Here is a 25711-nt window from a genome sequence, read left to right on the forward strand (position 1 = left end):
ATTAAAACTGCGGCTGGAAACTGTTTTCACTGTATTAATGAATGGAAGAAAACAGAGCTATTAGATTAACCCCCCCACACACACACACACACACACACACACACACACACACACACACACACACACACACACACACACACACACACACACACACACACACACACACACACACACACACACACACACACACACAATCATCCAACAGTGCGGCTACCCAAAAGCAATGAGCAGGCAGATTGAATATGTATTTGAGAGTTTGCGTGTATGTGTGCGCGTGCGTAAGTGTGTGTGAGTGCATCCGTGCACGCAGGCGTGTGTGTCTGTGTGTAGATAATAAAAGTGACTTACAGGTTCCCATAGTCCCAGACAACACACTGAGGATCTGATGTGCCCTGAAAGAGACAAAAGACGACAAGAAAATATGAACTGTTACTACCAGAGGAGAGGGGGAGCTGGAAAACGGAAGTGAGAAACTGTTCACTGCCTGAGGAAAACAAGTGAAGGTGTGTGGAGGATGGAAGAAGAGGTAAACAGACAGACAAAGGAAGAGAAAGTACAAGACAAAGGGAGGGAGAACATGTATTTGCCGGAGGACAGACAGTGAAACAGCTACTGCTGGAGGGGACAGAGATTGTGTGTCAACGAGGAGATATAAAGAGAGAAAGAGAGAGGGGGGAGAGAGAGATATAGAGAGAGAGAGGGTGGAGAGAGAGAGAGAGAGAGGGGGGAGAGAGAGAGATAGAGAGAGAGAGAGGGGGGGAGAGAGGGGAGAGAGAGAGAGGAGAGAGAGGCGGACAGAGAGATCGAGAGAGAGGAGAGAGGGGGACAGAGAGATCGAGAGAGAGAGAGAGGGGCGAGATAGAGAGAGAGAGAGAGAGAGAGAGAGAGAGGGGGGGGGAGGGGGAGAGAGAGATATATGAAAAGCAAACTGACATTTACTCCTGAGGTGCTGACCTGTTGCACCCTCTACAACCACTGTGATTATTATTATTTGATCCTGCTGGTCATCTATGAACGTTTGAACATCTTGGCCATGTTCTGTTATAATCTCCACCCGGCACAGCAAGAAGAGGACTGGCCACCTCTCAGCCTGTTCTCTCTCTAGGTTTCTTCCTAGGTTCTGGCCTTTCTAGGGAGTTTTTCCTAGCCACAGTGCTTCTACATCTGCATTGCTTGCTGTTTGGGGTTTTAGGCTGGGCTTCTGTACAGCACTTTGTGACATCGGCTGATGTAAAAATAGCTAATAAATGCATTTGATTGATTGATTGAGAGAGCGAGAGAGAGAGAGAGAGAGAGAGAGAGAGAGAGAGAGAGAGAGAGAGAGAGAGAGAGAGAGAGAGAGACCAGGACAGTCTCTAAATCTAAACACAAACAGCTCTACTCAAAGTCTAGACAAGCAGCCCATTCTGCAGACTCATTCCTAATCCATCGATTCACTTGAGACAAAGCCAATTCCACGGAGTAAAACGGCCTTTGATTGGCTAATCAAAGCTTAGTGGTTCATATAGCATTACTGAGGATGATTCTCCACGACTCAATCAGGGAATCGATCAGTGAATCGATTCACTCCAATTGACTCATCCACGCTCACCCCACCAGTGATCGGCGTGATAAGTGAATAGATTGCTCTGGTCTAATTGAATCATCTGGACTTGTTCCATTCACTCTATAGGTCTCAATGTGTTTAATTCTACTGAGGACGAATCAACCAACAGTTATTTGGATTTTAGGAGTGTCCAGTCTAGTCCAGTCTATGACCTGATGAAGTAGCTCTCTATTCCAGCCAAGCATTACCACGACCATTAAACTAATCATTGACTTAATTCAGACAATCAGGAGAGCCAATCCTATCAGAGAAAAGATGGTTGGTTGCAGTGTACGAATAAACCTATTCACTTTAGTGCACTCAGATACAGAGAAGACCACACTTTTAGCATCTAAATACATAATTTCCTTGTCCTCCAGCGAAGAAAAGGAAATCATAGCCATTTCCGTTTCAGCTACCCATAGATAGAAGCCATCTCTGGGGAGGTAGTGGAGGAAGGGTGCCTCTCTACATCTATCAGTCCTTATATTGTGACCATGCATAATTCAAGCTTCCCTTTGAGGCCCATCTGTTAATGAAGGGGAGTCTCCCTCTGGTGGTGGAGGACATTATTACACTGGTCCCCTGCACACTACTTACTCTTCCCTTGTTTAAAGAAAATACTTCTACAGGAGATAGAGTTTCTTTGGCTTGTAACCATTAAAAAGGTTATATATGGCACTACAATAGGATTCCACTGTGGTAAAAAAACTAACATTTTTGGGGCTATATAGCACCCTTTTTGTGGTTCTTTATAGAACCTTTATGGAGAACGGTTCTATAAAGAACCTGTCTCAATCTTAAAGGTTCTTTGTTGATCCTTTTAAAGAACCATACAGGGTTTTATATTCTATTTATTCTGGTCAGCCATATTATACTGTTAAAATTCCATAGGTGTTATTATTGTGTTAATTGACAAGTTGAATCAAATGAGCTACAACTGGGGATCCCTGAGGAGAGAAGTGAGAACCACTGACTGATTCAGTCAACCGTTCTCCATTTACACAAGGCCATACATTGGCATTTCACAACACACCATCGCATGTCATAGTCAAATACTGTAGAATATGGAATTGCATAACACAACACATTAGATAAACTGCAATGACCTTTCATTTTTTTATATATTCTTTGGTCATTTAGCAGACGTTCTTATCCAGAGCGACTTGTACCTTTTCGTACAGGTCCCACATGGGAATCAAACGTGGGACACAAACCCACAATCCTGGCATGCTCTACCAACTGAGCCACACAGGACTCCCACTCACAGTTGCACAAAAAGAGCTGTTAGCAAACCACGCCCCAAAATGCTCCAATGAGCCGCCTCCTCTACATTTTAATTATCACTAAAAGAGCAAAGAACCCTTGAAGAGATCAAAGGTTAAACTGAGTCATTATGGTTCCTCCCTTCTCAAAGAACCCTCATTTTGTTGTGTATGGGGACTGAGGATGTTGCCTAGGCATATGTCCCAAGTGACACCCTATATAGTGTACTAAACAGAGAGCCATTTAGTCCATTCCTTTTGACCAGAGCCGTATGGGCCCCAGAATGTTGCCCTGCTGTTTATAATGGATGTGCAGGACTCTAACCAAACTGTAGAGCTGTTACGCCTCTTGGTCATTCAAATCTCCTCCTTTTATTGGAACGGAAAGAAGAGTTGAGGCTACTTTTATTATGATTATTATTATTTTAAACCTTTATATAACTAGGCAAGTCAGTTAAGAATAAATTCGTATTTACAATGATGGCCTACACCGGCCAAACCCTCCCCTAACCCGGACGACGCTGGGCCAATTGTGTGCCGCCCTATGGGACTCCCAATCACGGCCGGATGTGATGCAGCCTGGATTGAGATGCCCCCTAAGTTTCTACCTTCCTTCCTTCCTCCCTCATTCCCTCACTCACTCCCTCTCTATCGCTCCCTCCCTGGTCAAGGTCATAGTATAGTCCATCTGTCCTGACTGTATAGTGCACATTGCGGTGAGACCCTCACTTCCACCTGTCCCCTTCTTGTCAGAAAGGTGATTTCCACAACGACAGAAGAAGGAGTGATGCATCATCACGCTGTGAACCAGAGTTTGCATGGGATGACAGCTCTACGTTTCAGCTCACTCACACAACGGTGTCATCTACATCACAAGTCCCTCAGAGCGCATTAGCCGCCGATGCTACGTGGCGTAGCGGCGTCTGCTAGCATTCAGCCATCAATCACCAGTCAGACGGGCTAGCCGCATGCTAACGCTAGTTCCATTGTGACTGACAAAAGGGTACTCCCACGCTGTCTGCCTCTGTCTTTAGCACAGACATCATATAATGATGCTTTCTGCTCCATCAATAGGCTACCTTCCAGAAGACTAAATACTAACATCTGTGGATATATATATAAAAAAATATAAAAAAATTAAAGAATAAAAAATAAAGATATAGATGTACTATTGTAAAGTGGTTGTTCCACTGGATATCATAAGGTGAATGCACCAATTTGTAAGTCGCTCTGGATAAGAGCGTCTGCTAAATGACGTAAATGTAAATGTAAATGATATAGTCTTTATATGTTGTATTCATAAACCTACATCTTTATATTCACACACACACACACACACACACACACACACACACACACACACACACACACACACACACACACACACACACACACACACACACACACACACACACACACACACACACACACACACACACACACACACACACACACACACACACACACACACACACACACACACACACACACACACACTGGCCGTCATTGGGAAGGTGTATTGACAGTTGGGAAAAGATGTCTTCACGGTAAGAACAATGTTCAGTACAGGAACCCCAACATACCCCTCCTCCCCTCCCCTCTGCCTCCCCCCTCCGCCAACATCTGTCGCCATGGCGCTACTTCAGCATCTTGGCGTTGGCTTCCGGCCAAGGTCACTACCCACCAACAGCTGCAGGGCATGACTCACATATGCACACACACACACACACACACACACACACACACACACACACACACACACACACACACACACACACACACACACACACACACACACACACACAAGCAAGAACACACACATACCTTAAAAAAGTTATTTTATTTTATTTAACTAGGCAAGTCAGTTAAGAACAAATTCTCATTAACAATGACAGCCTACCGGGGAGCAGTGGGTTAACTGCCTTGTTCATGGGCAGAACGACAGATTTCTACCTTGTCAGCTCGGGGATTCGGTCTTGCAACCTTTCGGTTACTAGTCCAATGCTCTAACCACTAGGCTACCTGCTGCCCCTTGGCCAAGGTCATCCCCCCCAACAGCTGCAGACCACCAGATTACCAAGCAGTCTACAGTGGTGTACTGAGTTGTAAGGTCAACAGTCTATGGTGGTTCAATGTGCTGTAATGGAAACAGTCTACAGTGGTCCACTGAGCTGTAAGGTCAACCAACAGTCTACAGTGGTCCACTGAGCTGTAAGGTCAACCAACAGTCTACAGTGGTCCACTGAGCTGTAAGGTCAACCAACAGTCTACAGTGGTCCACTGAGCTGTAAGGTCAACCAACAGTCTACAGTGGTCCACTGAGCTGTAAGGTCAACCAACAGTCTACAGTGGTCCACTGAGTTGTAAGGTCAACCAACAGTCTACAGTGGTCCACTGAGCTGTAAGGTCAACCATCTACAGTGGCTCATTGTTGCAGGACAGAGTCTCTCATTAAACTCTCCAGTTCTGTTCTCATTGAAAAGCCACAGACAAGGATGTGAAGGAGTACTGTAACACTCAGGCTATGCCACATCATTATCAGGCTATGCCACATCATTATCAGGCTATGCCACATCATTATCAGGCTATGACACATCATTATCAGGCTATGCCACATCATTATCAGGCTATGCCACATCATAATCAGGCTATGCCACATCATTATTAGGCTATGACACATCATTATCAGGCTATGACACATCATTATCAGGCTATTCCATGTTATACTCACATTGAGCAGTGGGGACAGCTCCACCACCACCATGGGTTCACTGGGTTTGGGTTCTGGTCGGACTGTCACCGTCAGAATCTTAGAGTTGATCACAGCAGGGGCTCTAAAGAGAGAGATAGAGAGAGAGAGAAGACATAGAGTGAGAGAGATAGAGTGAGAGAGAGAGAGCGAGAGAGAGAGAGACGAGATTGAGTGAGAGAGAGAGAGAGAAGACATAGAGTGAGAGAGAGAGAGAGAGAGAGAGAGAGAGAGAGAGAGAGAGAGAGAGAGAGAGAGAGAGAGAGAGAGAGAAGAGATTGAGTGAGAGAGAGAGAGAGAGAGAGAGAGAGAATAAGAGAGAGAGAGAGAGGGAAGAGATAGAGAGAGAAGAGAGAGAGAGAGAGAGAGTAACAGAAAGAGCACATCGTTACAACATTGTAAATAGACATAATATGACATTTGAAATGTTTTTATTCTTTTGGAAGTTATTTTCAAATTTATTTAAATTTTGTTTATTATCTATTTCACTTGCTTTGGCAATGAAAACATATGTTTTCCATGCCAAAAAAGCCCTTAAAATGAAATTGAGAGAGAGGAGAGAGAGAAAAGACAGAGAGAGAAGAAAAAAGAGAGAGAGAAGAGAATGAAGAGAGGAGAGACAGAGAGAGAGTTAAAGAAAGAGAGAGCGAGAGAGAGAGAGAGTGAGAGGACATGAGAGAAAGACAGCGAGAGAGAGAGGGAAGAGAGAGAGCGAGAGAGAGAGAGAGATAGATGAGAGAGCGAGAGGGAAGAGAGAGAAAGGCGAGAAAGAGAGAGAGATAGATGAGAGAGCGAGAGGGAAGAGAGAGAAAGGCGAGAAAGAGAGAGAGAGAAATACAGAGAGAGAGAGAGAGAGGGAAGAGAGAGAGAGAAGAGATAGAAAGACAGAGAGAGATAGAGAAAGACAGAAAGAGAGCGAGACAGAGAGGGGGGAAGAAAGAGAAAGAAAAAGTGAGAGAAAGAAAAAGGAAGAATAAAGGAGCGAAAATGGAGAGAGAATTAATCTGGTTAAAAATCCCCAAAATACAAGACCATCTTGATGAGACACAGAAACCCAATGCAACCAAGAGTCAAGACCCTAAACAAATAAACAGTCCTCAACATATTAGCATTCAACAGACACCAGACAAGAGGAGCACTTCACTACCATGGGTATCCATCCCAAATGGCACAATATTGGGCCCTGGTTAAAAGTAGTTCACTATACAGGGAATAACTCTGGGCCCTGGTCAAAAGTAGTTCACTATATAGGGAATAACTCTGGGCCCTGGTCAAAAGTAGTTCACTATATAGGGAATAACTCTGGGCCCTGGTCAAAGGTAGTATAGGGAATAACTATGGGCCCTGGTCGAAAGTAGTTCACTATATAGGGAATAACTAGTACCAGCCCTGAGTAATATCACCAGCCCTGAGTAATATCACCAGCCCTGAGTAATATCACCAGCCCTGAGTAATATCACCAGCCCTGAGTAATATCACCAGCCCTGAGTAATATCACCAGCCCTGAGTAATATCACCAGCCCTGAGTAATATCACCAGCCCTGAGTAATATCACCAGCCCTGAGTAATATCACCTGACCTGAGTAATATCACCTGACCTGAGTAATATCACCAGCCCTGAGTAATATCACCAGACCTGAGTAATATCACCAGCCCTGAGTAATATCACCAGCCCTGAGTAATATCACCTGACCTGAGTAATATCACCAGCCCTGAGTAATATCACCAGCCCTGAGTAATATCACCAGCCCTGAGTAATATCACCAGCCCTGAGTAATATCACCAGACCTGAGTAATATTACCAGCCCTGAGTAATATCACCTGACCTGAATAATATCACCTGACCTGAGTAATATCACCTGACCTGAGTAATATCACCTGACCTGAGTAATGTAACCTGACCTGAATAATATCACCTGACCTGAATAATAGGGACAGGACCATTAAGAAATAAACATATGGGGAAAGAGAGGGGAGGGAGTTAGAGGAAGGAGACAGTGTAACGTTTACACTCCTGTATCACAACTGGGAGTCCCGTAGGGCGGTGCCAAACTGGCCCAGCATCGTCCGGGTTTGGCCGGTGTTGGCCGTCATTGTACATAAGAATTTATTCTTAACTGACTTGCCTAGTTTACTGAAGGTTAAATAAAAAATAAAAAAATGTAATAAAAAAATGGAGAAAGGGAGCAAGGAATGAAGAAAGGAATATCTGAGCAGAATAACATCACATCTAGGGAGAAGATTACCAATAGAGAAGGAAGGTAGAAATAAAAAGGCAATGGATCTCCGGTCATTTCTCAGGATTGATTTCTGTCACACATCTTTAGTGATTAAAGTGTATAATTCCATATCTAATCCTAATAACCATGACATGGAAGACCTGACACCAAAGCACTGCCATCTGTTTGTCACCATAGCGTTAGGAAGGATCAGTCTGACCGGGACAGTTAAGCCCTCCTGAATGATAAACTCTTCCCACTTCTCCGGTAGTTCCCATATAATGGGATTAGCAGGAGTGGGGAATTCCAGGAAGTGCTAGCGGTAGTGGGATAATCTGCGATGGCAAGGTTTAAGGCTTTGGAGATGAAGAATGATGGATGAGAGAGAGATAAGCTAAATTAATTGCAAACACTTTTTAATGGAATAGGAAACATACTTACTTGGGGGCAGGAAGGATGACTCCTAAGGTTCGATAAAGGATGGCTCCGATGACAAAATACGAGGTCTCCGTTTCTGTTTCTGAAAGACACAAACATAACAGTTATCAATATAAATTGATTTGAGGAAATACATGACTGGTACTTATCCCATGGAGGCCCAAAGGCTACAGTCCAAACAGCAGATCACCTGTCCAGGAAGAAGGTTAAAGGTTCATATGTATATTTACATTTAACATTTAAGTCATTTAGCAGACGCTCTTATCCAGAGCGACTTACAAATTGGTGCATTCACCTTATAATATCCAGTGGAACAACCACTTTACAATAGTGTATCTAAATCTTTTAGGGGGGGGGGTTAGAAGGATTACTTTATCCTATCCTAGGTATTCCTTAAAGAGGTGGGGTTTCAGGTGTCTCCGGAAGGTGGTGATTGACTCCGCTGTCCTGGCGTCGTGAGGGAGCTTGTTCCACCATTGGGGTGCCAGAGCAGCGAACAGTTTTGACTGGGCTGAGCGGGAACTGTGCTTCCTCAGAGGTAGGGAGGCGAGCAGGCCAGAGGTGGATGAACGCAGTGCCCTTGTTTGGGTGTAGGGCCTGATCAGAGCCTGAAGGTACGGAGGTGCCGTTCCCCTCACAGCTCCGTACTTTACTGTATTCTAGTCGAGGTCTACTGCTCTATTCATATACTGTCCATAATGTGCTTAGGTAAAACTACCTGAAAGTACTACTTATTAAGTCGGTTTTTTTCGTATCTGCACTTTACTTTACAATGTATATATTTGACAACTTTTACTTTTACTTCACTACATTCCTGAAGAAAATAATGTACTTTTCACTCCATACATTTATCCTGACACCCAAAAATATTCATTACATTTTGAATGCTTAGGAGAACAGGAATATGGTCTAACTCACACACTTATCAAGAGAACATCCCTGGTCATCCCTACTGCCTCTGATCTGGCGGACTCACTAAACACACATGCTTATTTTGTACATGATGTGTGAGTGTTGGAGTGTGCCCCTGGCTATCTGTAAATGATGTGTGAGTGTTGGAGTGTGCCCCTGACTATCAGTAGAAATTAAATAATTGTGCCGTCTGGTTTGATTCATATAAAGAATTTGAAATGGTTTATACTTTTACTTTTGATACTTAAGTATATTTAAAACCAAATACATTTAATGAAGTATTATTTTACTGGGTGACTTTCACTTTTACTTGAGTCATTTTCTATTAAAGTATCTTTACTTTTACTCAAGTATGACAATTGGGTACTTTTTCCACCACTGTCTATACACACCATCATATATAACTACTGCTGTACACAACTTTTCTATTCATATACAGTCCATAATGTCTATACACACCATCCTATTTAACTACTGTCTATACACACCATCCTATATAACTACTGTCTATACACACCATCCTATATAACTACTGCTGTACACACATTTTCAATGCATATACAGTCCATAATGTCTATACACACCATCCTATTTAACTACTGTCTATACACACCATCCTATATAACTACTGTTGTACACACCTTTTCAATGCATATACTGTCCATAATGTCTACACACAACATCCTATATAACTACTGCTGTACACACCTTTTCAATGCATATACTGTCCATAATGTCTACACACACCATCCTATATAACTACTGTTGTACACACCTTTTCAATGCATATACTGTCCATAATGTCTACACACAACATCCTATATAACTACTGCTGTACACACCTTTTCTATGCATATACTGTCCATAATGTCTACACACAACATCCTATATAACTACTGCTGTACACACCTTTTCTATGCATATACTGTCCATAATGTCTACACACAACATCCTATATATAACTACTGCTGTACACACCTTTCCTATGCATATACTGTCCATAATGTCTACACACAACATCCTATATAACTACTGCTGTACACACCTTTTCTATGCATATACTGTCCATAATGTCTACACACAACATCCTATATAACTACTGCTGTACACACCTTTCCTATGCATATACTGTCCATAATGTCTACACACAACATCCTATATAACTACTGCTGTACACACCTTTTCTATGCATATACTGTCCATAATGTCTACACACACCATCCCAGAAAAATAACCTCAGCAGAAAAAGAAACGTCCTCACTGTCAACTGCGTATATTTTCAGCAAACTTAATATGTGTAAATATTTGTATGAACATAACAAGATTCAACAACTGAGACATAAACTGAATAAGTTCCACACACATGTGACTAACAGAAATGAAATAATGTGTCCCTGAACAAAGGGGGGGGGGGTCAAAATCAAAAGTAACAGTCAGTATCTGGTGTGGCCACCAGCTGCATTAAGTACTGCAGTGCATCTCCTCCTCATGGACGGCACCAGATTTGCCAGTTCTTGCTGTGAGATGTTACCCCACACTTCCACCAAGGCACCTACAAGTTCCCAGAGATTTCTGGGGGGAATGGCCCTAGCCCTCACCCTCCGATCCAACAGGTCCCAGACATGCTCAATGGGATTGAGATCCGGGCTCTTCACTGGCCATGGCAGGACACTGACATTCCTGTCTTGCAGGAAATCACGCACAGAACGAGCAGTATGGCTGGTGGCATTGTCATGCTGGAGGGTCATGTCAGGATGAGCCTACAGGAAGGGTACCACATGAGGGAGGAGGATGTCTTCCCTGTAACGCACAGCATTGAAATTGCTTGCAATGACAACAAGCTCAGTCCAATGATGCTGTGACACACCGCCCCAGACCATGACGGACCCGCCACCTCCAAATTGATCCCGCTCCAGAGTACAGGCCTCGGTGTAACGCTCATTCCTTCGACGATAAACGCGAATCAGACCATCACCCCTGGTGAGACAAAACCGTGACTCATCAGTGAAGAGCACTTTTTGCCAGTCCTGTCTGGTCCAGCGACGGTGGGTTTGTGCCCATAGGCGACGTTGTTGCAGGTGATGTCTGGTGAGGATCTGCCTTACAACAGGCCTACAAGCCCTCAGTCCAGCCTCTCTCAGCCTATTGCGGACAGTCTGAGCACTGATGGAGGGATTGTGCGTTCCTGGTGTAACTCTGGCAGTTGTTGTTGCCATCCTGTACCTGTCCCGCAGGTGTGATGTTCAGATGTACCGATCCTGTGCAGGTGTTGTTACACGTGGTCTGCCACTGTGAGGACGATCAGCTGTCCGTCCTGTCTCCCTGTAGCGCTGTCTTAGGCGTCTCACAGTACGGACATTGCAATTTATTGCCATGCCCACATCTGCAGTCCTCATGCCTCCTTGCAGCATGCCTAAGGCACGTTCACACAGACAGATGAGCAGGGACACTGGGTATCTTTCTTTTGGTGTTTTTCAAAGTCAGCAGAAAGGCCTCTTTAGTGTCCTAAGTTTTCATAACTGTGACCTTAATTGCCTACCGTCTGTAAGCTGTTGTTGTCTTAACGACCGTTCCACAGGTGCATGCTCATTAATTGTTTGTTGAACAAGCATTGGAAACAGTGTTTAAACCCTTTACAATGAAGATCTGTGAAGTTATTTGTATTTTTACGAATTCTTTTTTTTTGCTGAGTTTAAATGTATATTCCGGACTCTGACATTGCTCATTTCTTAGTTCCTTTCTTTTAATGTTGGGATTTGTGTGCATTGTTTTGTATTGTCAGGTATTACAACACTGTTGGGGATAGGAACATAAGCATTTCACTACACCTGCGATAACATCTGATAAATATGTGTGTGTGACCAATAACATCTGATAAATATGTGTGTGTGACCAATAACATCTGATAAATATGTGTACGTGTGACCAATAACATCTGATAAATATGTGTACGTGACCAATAGCATCTGATAAATATGTGTACGTGACCAATAACATCTGATAAATATGTGTATGGAAAAAATCTGATAAACAGTGACGTGACCAATAACATCTGATAAATATGTCTAAAATAATAAATTCGTGACCAATAACATCGATAAATATTCGTAAAATATTGTATGTGACCAATAATTGATTACGTGACCAATAACATCTGATAAATATGTGTATGTGACCAATAACATCTGATAAATATGTGTATGTGACCAATAACATCTGATAACTATGTGTATGTGTGACCAATAACATCTGATAAATATGTGTACGTGACCAATAACATCTGATAAATATGTGTATGTGTGACCAATAACATCTGATAAATATGTGTATGTGACCATTACAGTTTGATTTGAGGAGTTGAAAACCAATAGATAGAGAATGACATTTAGAAGTGAAAGGGAAAAGATAAATAGCCTCTTGTACTGAATTCAGACCACGTCATTCTCCCCTCATCCGTCTAGACTTCCTCCCTCCTCAACCCTATCTTTCCATTTTCAACTACCTCCTTGCTTTTTCTTTTCAGAACTTTTCTCTCCAAATTCTTTGTTCCCTCCCTATTCAATTCAATTCAATTGAAGGGGCTTTATTGGCATGGGAAACATATGTTTGCATTACCAAAGCAAGTATTTCACCCCTTCATCCCTTCAACAGGCCAAAGCCACTCTTTCTACTCTGTGCTTCCTCTGCTTCCCCCCTTTTATTTTTCTCCCTCCATCCCTCTCTCCCTGGAGCAGTGTGTCGCAGAGAGCAGATCTCTCCCAGAGAGAGGTGGTGTCCCTCTTTAAATGTCACCCTGTCTGGAGGGAAGGAAGGGAGGTAGGGATTGAGGGGGGGGGGGGAGGCAGGGAACCAAGGATGGAGGAGGGAGGGAGGGAGTAGAAAGGAAAATAAAGGAGGGAAAATACTCAGGCACATGGGGTGAGTCATCCAATATCTAACAGAGAGAGAGAGCAAGAGAGAAAGAGAGAGAGAGAGAGAGAGAGAGAGAGAGAGAGATGATCAAAGTCAACGACGAAGAGCAGTCACTGTGATGGATCGTAATTGAAGGCAGTGTGCATGAACATGCAAATGAGATGCCCCGTTATATTGTGGATGAAAGTGTCTTGGTGGGAGTGAGGGGTGACACTCCTACACTTGACCTGACCACAAACTCATTACAGACATCCTGATTGAGACCAGAAGTCCATTCAGTCACACAAACTTTAATCAATACATTTTCCTCTAATATAATTTGGTCACCCCATTCTTTTTAAAGTGTTTAAATGAGTGTTGGCTAACCGTTAGCTAGCGTTTAAATGAGTGTTGGCTAACCGTTAGCTAGCGTTTAAATTAGTGTTTGCTAACCATTAGCTAGCGTTTAAATGAGTGTTGGCTAACCGCTAGCTAGCATTTAAATGAGTGTTTGCTAACCGTTAGCTAGCGTTTAAATTAGTGTTTGCTAACCATTAGCTAGCGTTTAAATGAGTGTTTGCTAACCGTTAGCTAGCGTTTAAATGAGTGTTGGCTAACCGTTAGCTAGCGTTTAAATTAGTGTTTGCTAACCATTAGCTAGCGTTTAAATGAGTGTTTGCTAACCGTTAGCTAGCGTTTAAATGAGTGTTGGCTAACCGTTAGCTGCCAACTGAAATAGAAAATGACAAAACGTGATCTTGAGACTGGCCTATCAAACTAGAGCGTATACAGACTGAGATGAAGCTCCAACGCATCCATGAAAGCCAGTTATATCTAAGACATTGGCAGTATGCCATTGGTATCTGTTGCAGATGTACGTTAAGGGTCAGCGGTGTAATAGGTTGTGTTTTAGTACTGTGTATAAATGAATAGACCATGTCATGTATCCATTTCTTTATTAAGCCCTGACCTTCTGGGCTGTCATTGGATCATTGTATCTTATGAGGTTGAATGTGAATGTGTGTGTGTGTGTGTGTGTGTGTGTGTGTGTGTGTGTGTGTGTGTGTGTGTGTGTGTGTGTGTGTGTGTGTGTGTGTGTGTGTGTGTGTGTCTGTGTGTCATAGAACTAGTGCATAGATCTACAGTATCTGTGTATATGCAGTCTAGGAGTGTCTTAACCAGTCTATAGCTCTGGGTCAGTGTCATCTTATGGATCAGTGAACAAGCCAGGCCTTGGGCTGTGGAGCGAGTCATGAGTCTATCATTGGCCAGTGTGTGTGTGTGTGTGTGTGTGTGTGTGTGTGTGTGTGTGTGTGTGTGTGTGTGTGTGTGTGTGTGTGTGTGTGTACATGTCTGTGTTTGCGTGTGCTTGCTTGCTTGCGTGTTTGTGTGTGTGTGTGTGTGTGTGTGTGTGTGTTTGTGTGTGTGTGTATAAACTAATTCGCGTGTGTGTGCGCGTGTGTGCAATTCTCAATCCTATTGAGCCTATCAGTGGGACTGTCTGTGGGAGAATGGCTTTGGTAACAGGTTAAATGAACCAAACACTTTGATAAACATCAGACCACTGGTCACAATGAGCTCTCTGCACTGCCAGTGAATGGAGCCACTGACCTCCAACCACTGCAATTCTTTAGTCATGACTGTGACTATGGAGGGAGACACAGAGGAAGAGAAAGGCCCTGTCAGGGAGAGTGAGCGATAGAGATAGAGAGAGAGGAGGGGATGAGGGAGAGGGGGGATGAGGGAGAGAGGGGATGAGGGAGAGAGGGGGGATGAGGGAGAGAGAGGATGAGGGAGAGAGACAGGGGATGAGGGAGAGAGAGGGGGGATGAGGGCGAGAGTGAGGGGATGAGGGAGAGAGAGGGGATGAGGGAGAGAGAGGGGGATGAGGGAGAGAGAGGGGGATGAGGGAGAGAGGGGGATGAGGGAGAGAGAGGATGAGGGAGAGAGAGAGACAGGGGATGAGGGAGAGAGAGGGGGGATGAGGGCGAGAGTGAGGGGATGAGGGAGAGAGAGGGGATGAGGGAGAGAGAGGGGGGATGAGGGAGAGAGGGGATGAGGGAGAGAGACAGGGGATGAGGGAGAGAGAGAGAGGGGATGAGGGAGAGTGAGAGGTTGCAGCAGAGAGAGAGGGGATGAGGGAGAGAGATAAGGGATGAGAGAGAGAGAGAGAGAGAGAGGGATTCGGGAGAGAGAGAGTTTGCAGCAGAGAGAGAGGGGATGAGGGAGAGAGATAAGTGATGAGAGAGAGAGAGAGGGGATGAGGGAGAGACAGGGGATGAGGGAGAGAGAGGGGGGATGAGGGAGAGAGAGGGGGGATGAGGGAGAGAGGGGATGAGGGAGAGAGGGGGGATGAGGGAGAGAGAGAGGGGGATGAGGGAGAGAGAGAGGTTGCAGCAGAGAGAGAGGGGATGAGGGAGAGAGATAAGGGATGAGAGAGAGAGAGGGGATGAGAGAGAGAGAGGGGATGAGGGCGAGAGAGAGCCGATGAGGGTGTGAGAGAGGAGATGAGGGAGAGAGAGGGGATGAGGGAGAGAGAGAGGGGATGAGGGGGAGAGACGGGATGAGGGAGAGAGTGAGGGGATGAGGGAGAGAGAGGGGGGATGAGGGCGAGAGTGAGGGGATGAGGGGGAGAGAGGGGATGAGGGAGAGAGAGTGTGCGGCAGAGAGAGAGGGGATGAGGGAGATAGATAAGGGATGAGGGAGAGAGAGAGGGGGATGAGGGAGAGAGAGGGGATCAGGGAGAAAGAGAGGGAATGAGGGAAAGACAGGGGATGAGGGAGAGAGAGGGTGAGGGAGAGAGAGAATGGATGAGGGAGAGAGAGGGGATGAGGGAGAGAGAGAGAGGGGATGAGTGAGAGAGTGAGGGGATGAGGGAGAGAGAGAGGGGATGAGTGAGAAAGTGAGGGGATGAGGGAGAGAGAGGGTGTGGCAGAGAGAGAGGGGATGAGGGAGAGAGAAAAGGGATGAGAGAGTGAGAGGGGATGAGGGAGAGAGAGAGAGAGGGGATGAGGGAGAGAGAGCCGATGAGGGTGTGAGAGAGGGGATAAGGGAGAGAGACAAGGTATGAGGGCGAGACAAGGGATGAGGGAGAGAGAGGGGATGAGGAAGAGAGAGGATGCAGCAGAGAGAGAGGGGAGGAAGGAGAGAGCGAGAAAGAGAGGCAGATGGAGAGAGACGGTGAGAGTAGGAGAGTAGGAGAGAGCCAGAGAGTGAGAGAGAGATAGAGAGATAGTGAGTGAGATAGTGAGTGAGATAGTGAGTGAGATAGAGAGAGAGAGAGAGATAAAGAGAGAGATAAAGAGAGAGATAGTGAGTGAGATAGAGAGCGAGAGAGAGAGAGAGAGAGAGAGAGAGAGAGAGAGAGAGAGAGAGAGAGAGAGAGAGAGAGAGAGAGAGAGAGAGAGAGAGAGAGAGAGAATAGCTGTGTCCTCAGAGCCAGACAGAGCTGCCAGACACAGTCTGACACCAGGCTAACCTTTCATGGGGATGGCAGGAGTGTGTGTACTTTCCTGTGGGGCCTGTGTTATTATAGAGGTCATGTCTCTCTATCTCTGTCTGTCTATCTATCTGTCTACAATGCTTTCAGAAAGTATTCAGACCTCTTGACTTTTTCCACATTTTGTTACGTTACAGGCTTTTTCTAAAATTGATTAAATAGTTTTTTTCCCTCGTCAATCTACACACAATTCCCCTGATTGACAAAGTAAACTCTGCTTTTTAGAAATGTTTGCTAATTTATAAAATCTATGAAACTGAAATATATAATTTGCACACGTTTTTAGACCCTTTACTCAGTACTTAGTTGAAGTGCCTTTGGCAACAATTATAGCATCGAGTCTTCTCGGGTATGATGCTACAAGCTTGGCACATCTGCATTTGGGGAGTTTCTCCCATTCTTCTTTGCAGATCCTCTCAAGCTCTGTCAGGTTGGATGGGGAGTGTTGCTTCAGAGCTATTTTAAGGTCTCTCCAGAGATGTTAGATCGGGTTCAAGTCTGGGCTCTGGCTGGGCCACTCAAGGACATTCAGAGACTTGTACCGAAGCCACTCCTGCGTTGTCTTGGCTGTGTGCTTAGGGTTGTTGTCCTGTTGGAAGGTGAATCTTCGCTGAGGTCCTAAGCGCACAGGAGCGGGTTTTCATCAAGGATCTCTCTGTACTTTGATCCATTCATCTTTGCCTTGATCCTGAATAGTCTCCCTGCCGCTGAAAAACATCCCCACAGCACGATGCTGCCACCACTATGCTTCACCGTAGGAATGGTGCCAGGTTTCCTCCAGACGTGACGCTTGGCATTCAGGCCAAAGAGTTGAATCTCATGCTGCAGAGATGGTTGTCCTTCTGGAAGCTTCTTCCATCTCCACAGAGGAACTCTGAGCTCTGTCAGAGTGACCATCAGCTTTTTGGTCACCTCTCCGACCAAGGCCCTTCTCCCCCGAGTCTTGGGACATTCAATGCTGCAGAAATGTTTTGGTACCCTTCCCCAGATCTGTGCGTTGACACAATCCTGTCTCGGACCTCTACGGACAATTCCTTCGACCTCATGGCTTAGTTTTTGCTCTGACATGCACTGTCAACTGTGTGCCTTTCCAAATCATGACCAATTAAGTTGTAGAAGCATCTCAAGGATTATCAATGATTACCTACCTACCTACCTACCTACCTACCTCTCTGCAAAGTATGGCATGGGAATATTAGCCTAATCACTAGAAAAATACTTAGATTTCAGACATTTGAAAAGGTCCTGAGGATAGCCACTGCTCAGAGCACTGCGCCACCACAGTTCACAATGTACTGCTCAGAGCACTGCGCCACCACAGTTCACAATGTACTGCTCAGAGCACTGCGCCACCACAGTTCACAATGCACTGCTCAGAGCACTGCGCCACCACAGTTCACAATGTACTGCTCAGAGCACTGCGCCACCACAGTTCACAATGCACTGCTCAGAGCACTGCGCCACCACAGTTCACAATGTACTGCTCAGAGCACTGCGCCACCACAGTTCACAATGTACTGCTCAGAGCACTGCGCCACCACTTTCACAATGTACTGCTCAGAGCACTGCGCCACCACAGTTCACAATGTACTGCTCAGAGCACTGCGCCACCACTTTCACAATGTACTGCTCAGAGCACTGCACCACCACAGTTCACAATGTACTGCTCAGAGCACTGCGCCACCACAGTTCACAATGTACTGCTCAGAGCACTGCGCCACCACAGTTTACAATGCTCTAGCAAGCCTACTTGATGGTAATAGCGAGTCTTTATAAATTATTTCATTTTAAGCCTTCACCAAACCATAGCCCCAACTTTAACCACACAGAATTAATGGCTAAACTGTTAACATTTGAGTTATTTCTGTTTTAACCCTGTAACCATGAGGAATTAACCCTGTAACCATGTGGAATTAACCCTTTAACCAAGTGGAATTAATTCGTCAAAAATAGACGTTCATCCATAATACGTGGAATTTCGAAGGGATATCTTGTTGGGGAATACAGTTTGACTGTAAGAAGTGCTGATCAATTTGAAGTGGCGTTCAAAGTAGGATGTAAGACAATTGTTCAATGATATATATAAGGGATAATCAACAAGGGGCTATCTAAGCACTCTATGGAAAATAATGAACGTGTGTGTTCATGGCGCACTAGCAGAGTGGAACTGACCTTCCACGGAGTTGCATTATTTTCCAGAAAACACATAGAGCCCCGAGTTGATCATCCCTTTTATACAATGGCTATAATTTAAAACATTTGCCGGTAGAAATGTGTTCAACATCCACTGAAGTAACTAGCAAGTTTATTAGATACTAGACAGCTAGTATACTAGACTTTTGCTTTCAAAGCAGCTCAAACCTACAACATGTAACAAATTAACTATAGCCATTGAATTCTACTGTGCAAATATACTGTGCGCTATAGGGAAATAATGCATGCCCTAGAATGCCCTTCAAGCCAATCAGAAACTAGTATTCAATAATTCCATGGGTCTGGGTAAATCTGTTACACATCAGGCTTTCTCTGATCAGAGGTTAAAGTTATGATCACCTGAATTATTCACCTTGTGAGGACATCTTGACATCAGTGTGGTAAGGTCAGGGGAAGTCTTTACAGGATGCATGAAGCCATATTTCATTATGAGGCATGTGATTATGATGATGAAGATGATGATGAAGACCATCTTACCTTCAGAGGTCAGGGTGAAGACCTCTTTGGGGATGTAGAGTTTGTCTTCTGCGGAACGAGCCCAGTCCTTCATTCCCCTCCTGCCCTTCATGGGGAAGTTGATGTCACTGGAGACCGCTGTCACGGGCTCTCGCTGTATTGTAATCACTATGGAGATGAAACATATTGTTATCACTATGGAGATAAAACATATCGTTATCTCTATGGAGACCAAACATACCGTTATCTCTATGGAGATAAAACATATTGTTATCACTATGGAGATAAAACACATCGTTATCACTATGGAGATAAAACACATCGTTATCTCTATGGAGACCAAACATACCGTTATCTCTATGGAGATAAAACATATTGTTATCACTATGGAGATGAAACATATCGTTATCACTATGGAGATAAAACATATTGTTATCTCTATGGAGACCAAACATACCGTTATCTCTATGGAGATAAAACATATTGTTATCACTATGGAGATAAAACACATCGTTATCACTATGGAGATAAAACACATCGTTATCTCTATGGAGACCAAACATACTGTTATCTCTATGGAGATAAAACATATTGTTATCACTATGGAGATAAAACACATCGTTATCACTATGGAGATAAAACACATCGTTATCTCTATGGAGACCAAACATACCGTTATCTCTATGGAGACAAAACATATTGTTATCACTATGGAGATAAAACACATCGTTATCTCTATGGAGATAAAACATATTGTTATCACTATGGAGATAAAACACATCGTTATCTCTATGGAGATAAAACATATTGTTATCACTATGGAGATAAAACATACCGTTATCTCTATGGAGACAAAACATATTGTTATCACTATGGAGATAAAACACATCGTTATCTCTATGGAGATAAAACACATCGTTATCTCTATGGAGAAAAAACATATTGTTATCACTATGGAGATAAAACATATCGTTATCTCTATGGAGATAAAACACATCGTTATCTCTATGGAGACCAAACATACCGTTATCTCTATGGAGATAAAACATATCGTTATCTCTATGGAGATAAAACACATCGTTATCTCTATGGAGATAAAACACATCGTTATCTCTATGGAGACCAAACATACCGTTATCTCTATGGAGATAAAACATATTGTTATCACTATGGAGATAAAACACATCGTTATCACTATGGAGATAAAACACATCGTTATCTCTATGGAGACCAAACATACCGTTATCTCTATGGAGATAAAACATATTGTTATCACTATGGAGATAAAACACATCGTTATCACTATGGAGATAAAACACATCGTTATCTCTATGGAGATAAAACATATTGTTATCACTATGGAGATAAAACACATCGTTATCTCTATGGAGATAAAACATATTGTTATCACTATGGAGATAAAACATACCGTTATCTCTATGGAGACAAAACATATTGTTATCACTATGGAGATAAAACACATCGTTATCTCTATGGAGATAAAACACATCGTTATCTCTATGGAGAAAAAACATATTGTTATCACTATGGAGATAAAACATATCGTTATCTCTATGGAGATAAAACACATCGTTATCTCTATGGAGATAAAACACATCGTTATCTCTATGGAGACCAAACATACCGTTATCTCTATGGAGATAAAACATATTGTTATCTCTATGGAGATAAAACACATCGTTATCTCTATGGAGAAAAAAAACGTGAGTTGACGAACACCCAAAATAGGTAGAGAGGTGCTGACTAATGGAAAGGCAAACTTGTGACAAAATAACTAAGAATTTATTTGAGTTATGATTACTGACAATTGGGAGTGTTGAGGATAAGACTTCAAAAATGCTGGTACATATCCCCAAGATATCCAGAGGGAATAAGATAACCACAGGGAATAACCCATTACAGTCTATAGTAAGCCCTGTCTAAGCCGGGGGGTTACTACTAAGCTATATGGAATTGTTTTAAGGTCATATCAAGGATCATTTTGCTATTTGATTTTCAATTTTAAGACCCCTTGAAGTATAAAAAATAATTTGATGTAAAATTGGATTTGGGTTTACTGCTATTAACTCATACAAACGCATTGAATAACAAATTCACTTCATGGAACAACAACAGTCCCAACCCCCAAAAAATGTAAAGGAAGATTTTTAGGAAGTGTCTGTCCTATATCTGCGAGATAAAAGAAAGATCTGTATTTAACCCCTTATTTTTGGCAGTAAACAATCTCCATATATACAGGACTTCCATTCATTTTTTCAACTGGTACCGGCGGACCTTCAGAGAAGTATTGTGAGGCCTGTGGGTGTCCTATAGCAAAACAACCATCACGGACGTGTTCATGAGAATCTCTCCTTTCCACAGAGAGGTCATATTAGTGCCAAAACTGTTCGGACGATACAGAAGTTGTCAGATCGTCTGAACCGACTTCAGACGAGTCCTAAGACGCTTGTAGAGGTTGTAGAGCAAAACAGAGAACACCATTTTGTGAGAAGACTGATTGTCTCCTGGGATGTCTCCTGGTCTGACACACACTGCGCTAGCTCTGTCACCTTTCACAGCAGATGCGGAAGTGCGACTTCGGCTTATGCAGTGGATTGAGACGTATCCAACGCATCTCTAGCTTAAACTCAAAGATTTTTATGGGGATTCTTTATCACACTAATTAGATTTCCACGGGATGCGGATATCGACTCTAGGGGGGGTAAGATTCCCACAGGGAATAAGATACCCAAAGGGAATAAGATACCCAAAGGGAATAAGATACCCACAGGGAATAATATACCCACAGGGAATAAGACACCCAAAGGGAATAAGCAGGAAATACTGGAATCCTCTAACCAGAATTTCTTGAAAACCTGGGAGTTTGGGGAAAGTTACTGTGATTTTGTACCCCTACCTGTGAGTGTTAAACTGACTACTCACTGAGGTTGTTGGTGACCACCAGGAAACTCTGGAAGGGTTTCTGATCCTCTCCAATCAGATGGATAAAGTCCTCCAATATACGCATGAGATGGGCCGTACCAGGAGAAACCTGGGCATGGGGGAGAGAGAGAGAGAGAGAGAGAGAGAGAGAGAGAGAGAGAGAGAGAGAGAGCGACAAGGTGGGAGGGAGAGAGAGAGAGAGAGAGAGAGAGAGAGAAAGAGAGAGAGAGAGAGAGAGAGAGAAAGAGAGAGAGAGAGAGAGAGAGAGAGAGAGAGAGAGAGAGAGGAGAAAGAGAGAGGAGAGAGAGAGAGCGAGAGAGAGAGACAGCGAGAGACAGCGAGAGAGAGAGAGAGAGAGAGGGCGACAAGGTGGGAGGGAGAGAGAGAGATAGAGAAGGGGGAGGAGGGTGAGAGATGGGAGAGTGGGAGAAAGACAGAGAGAAAAATATCAAGAAAACAACTTTCTTTCATAGACAAATATTGAATTACCAACTGTCATTCTCTCTCATTCTCTCTCATTTCCTACACCAATCTAAGTGTATCTTCTGTTCCTGTGAAATTCATGTTGCAAGAAGGAAGTGTCAAAGCTAAAGAATCACCAATAACCTCTATACCCCCAACACATTACAACAGTCATTGGCTTGCTCGTACTCGTTAGCCCCGTATGCTAATTGCAGCTAATTAGCAGACATGGGACATAATGCCTTTTACTGTATGTCTGCTGAGGCGGCATCCCAAATTACACCATATTCCCTATATAGTGCACTATTTTAGACCAGAGCTCTTTGGCACTGGTCAAAAATGGTGCACTTCATGTAAAATAGGGTGCCATAGGAAACCCAGCCTAAGGTATTGGTATCAGTAGGGTATGGGAAGATCATGACTTGATTGTTTTGCAGTGGCTTGATTGCGGCGTATCGTCTCATTTGATTGTCAAAACATCATCATTGTAATTACCACATTAATATTTCAATGCTGTGCTCTCTCACTCTCTCTCCACGTTATACATGTTGATCATTAAACAGACACTCTTATCCAGAGCATCTGAGTCCACGCACTGAACTAAGGTAGGTGACAACTAAAACTTTCCTCAAAAAAGCAGCTGTCTCAGTCTGTGTATGCATGTGTGCTGTTGTTGAGAGTTATGATAACAGCTCTGTGTGTTATGATAATATGTACAATTGAAGTACACTAAGTTGACTCTGCCTTTAAACAGCTTGGAAAATTCCAGAAAATGATGTCATGGCTTGAGAAGCTTCTGATAGGGTAATTGATATTATTTGAGTCAATTGGAGGTGTACCTGTGGATGTATTTCAAGGCCTACCTTCAAACTCAGTGTCTCTTTGCTTGACACCATGGGAAAATCAAAAGAAATCAGCCAAAATTGTAGCCCTCCACAAGTCTGGTTCATCATTGGGAACAATTTCCAAATGCCTGAAGGTACCATGTCCATCTGTACAAACAATAGTACGCTAGTATAAACACCATGGGACCACGCAGCCGTCATACTACTCAGGAAGTAGACGCGTTCTGTCTCCTAGAGATGAACGCACTTTGGTGCGAAAAGTGCAAATCAATCCCAGAACAACAGCAAAGGACATTGTGAAGATGCTGGAGGAAACAGGTACAAAAGTATCTATATCCACAGTAAAACGAGTCCTATATCGACATAACCTGAAAAGCCGCTCAGCAAGGAAGAAGCCACTGCTCCAAAACCACCATAAAAGAAAGCCAGACTACGGTTTGCAACTACACATTGGGACAACGATTGTATTATTTGGAGAAATGACCTCTGGTCTGATGAAACAAAAATAGAACTGTTTGGCCATAATGACCATCGTTATGTTTGGAGGAAAAAGGGGGAGGCTTGAAAGCCGAAGAACACGTGCTTCTACACCTGCATTGCTTGCTGTTTGGGGTTTTAGGCTGGGTTTCTGTACAGCACTTTGAGATATCAGCTGATGTTAGAAGGGCTTTATAAATACATTTGATTTGAAATATGATTTGAACACCATCCCAACCGTGAAGCACGGGGGTGGCAGCATCATGTTGTGGGGGTGCTTTGCTGCAGGAGGGACTGGTGCACTTCACAAAATAGATGGCATCATGAGGTAGGAAAATTATGTGGATATATTGAAGCAACATCCCAAGACATCAGTCAGGAAGTTAAAGCTTGGTCGCAAATGGGTCTTCCAAATGGACAATGACCCCAAGAATACTTCCAAAGTTGTGGAAAAATGGCTTAAGGACAACAAAGTCAAGGTATTGGAGTGGCCATGACAAAGCCCTGACCTCAATCCCATAGAAAATTTGTGGGCAGAACTGAAAAAGTGTGTGCGAGCAAGGGGGCCTACAAACCTGACTCAGTTACACCAGCTCTATCTGGAGGAATGGGCCAAAATTATCGTGGGAAGCTTGTGGAAGGCTACCCGAAACATTTGACCCAAGTTATACAAATTAAATGCAATGCTACCAAATACTAATTGAGTGTATGTAAACTTCTGACCCAATGGGAATGTGATGAAAGAAATAAAAGATGAAATAAACCATTCTCTCTACTATTATTCTGACATTTCACATTCTTAAAATAAAGTGGTGATCCTAACTGACCTAAGACAGGGAATTTTGACTAGGGTTAAATTTCAGGAATTGTGAAAAACAGAGTTTAAATGTATTTGGCTAAGGTGTACGTAAACTTCCCACTTCAGCTGTATGTTGGGGGCATTATGTTATGTGTGCTGTGGTGATTTGAAAAAAATGTTTTATTTAACTAGGCAAGGCAAGTTAAGAACATATTCTTATTTGTAATGACGACCTAGGAACAGTGGGTTAACTGCTTTTTTAGGGGTAGAACGACATAAGTTCCAAAACAATAAAGACATTACAAATGTCAAGTTAGGTAAATACAGTGCTGTAACGATGTACAAATGATTAAAGTATAAAAGGGAAAATAAATAAGCATAAATATGGGTTATATTTACAGTGGTGTTTGTTCTTCACTGGTTGACCTTTTTTTGTGGCAACAGGTCACTAATCTTGCTGCTGTGATGGCACACTGTGGTATTTCACCCAGTAGATATGGGAGTTTATCAAAATTGGGTTTGTTTTCAAATCCTTTTGTGGATCTGCGTAATCTGAGGGAAATATGTATCTCTAATATGGTCATACATTGGGCAGGAGGTTAGGAAGTGCATCTCGTTTCCACCTCATTTTGTGGGCAGTGTGCACATAGCCTGTCTTCTCTTGAGAACCAGGTCTGCCTACGGCGGCCTTTCTCAATAGCAAGGCTATGCTCACTGCGTCTGTACAGAGTCAAATCTTTCCTTAAGTTTGGGTCAGTCACAGTGGTCAGGTATTCTGCCACTGTGTACTCTCCGTTTAGGGCCAAATAGAATTCTAGTTTGCTCGGTTCTTTTGTTAATTCTTTCCAATGTGTTAAGTAATTATCTTTTTGTTTTCTCATGATTTGGTTGGGTCTAATTGTGTTGCTGTCCTGGGGCTCTGTGGGGTGTGTTTGTGTTTGTGAACAGAGCCCCAAG

At 43.4% G+C, this 25711-nt stretch overlaps 1 protein-coding gene across 2 annotated transcripts in view; it reads right to left on the reverse strand.

Moving 5' to 3' along the window:
• Positions 1 to 25711, reverse strand: part of LOC106592038 (adhesion G protein-coupled receptor B2) — a 430312-nt gene that overhangs the window by 124583 nt on the left and 280018 nt on the right. For both annotated transcript variants that reach the window (XM_045694923.1, XM_045694922.1), the window contains 5 exons: positions 22172 to 22280; positions 19250 to 19396; positions 8260 to 8338; positions 5582 to 5684; positions 349 to 392 (listed from right to left, as the gene is read on the reverse strand). In XM_045694923.1, coding sequence (XP_045550879.1) covers positions 349 to 392; positions 5582 to 5684; positions 8260 to 8338; positions 19250 to 19396; positions 22172 to 22280 — 482 coding nt within the window. The remainder of the gene's footprint in view (positions 1 to 348; positions 393 to 5581; positions 5685 to 8259; positions 8339 to 19249; positions 19397 to 22171; positions 22281 to 25711) is intronic.

This window comes from Salmo salar, chromosome ssa14 (assembly GCF_905237065.1).
Source record: "Salmo salar chromosome ssa14, Ssal_v3.1, whole genome shotgun sequence".
In the NCBI taxonomy this organism is placed as follows: domain Eukaryota; kingdom Metazoa; phylum Chordata; class Actinopteri; order Salmoniformes; family Salmonidae; genus Salmo; species Salmo salar.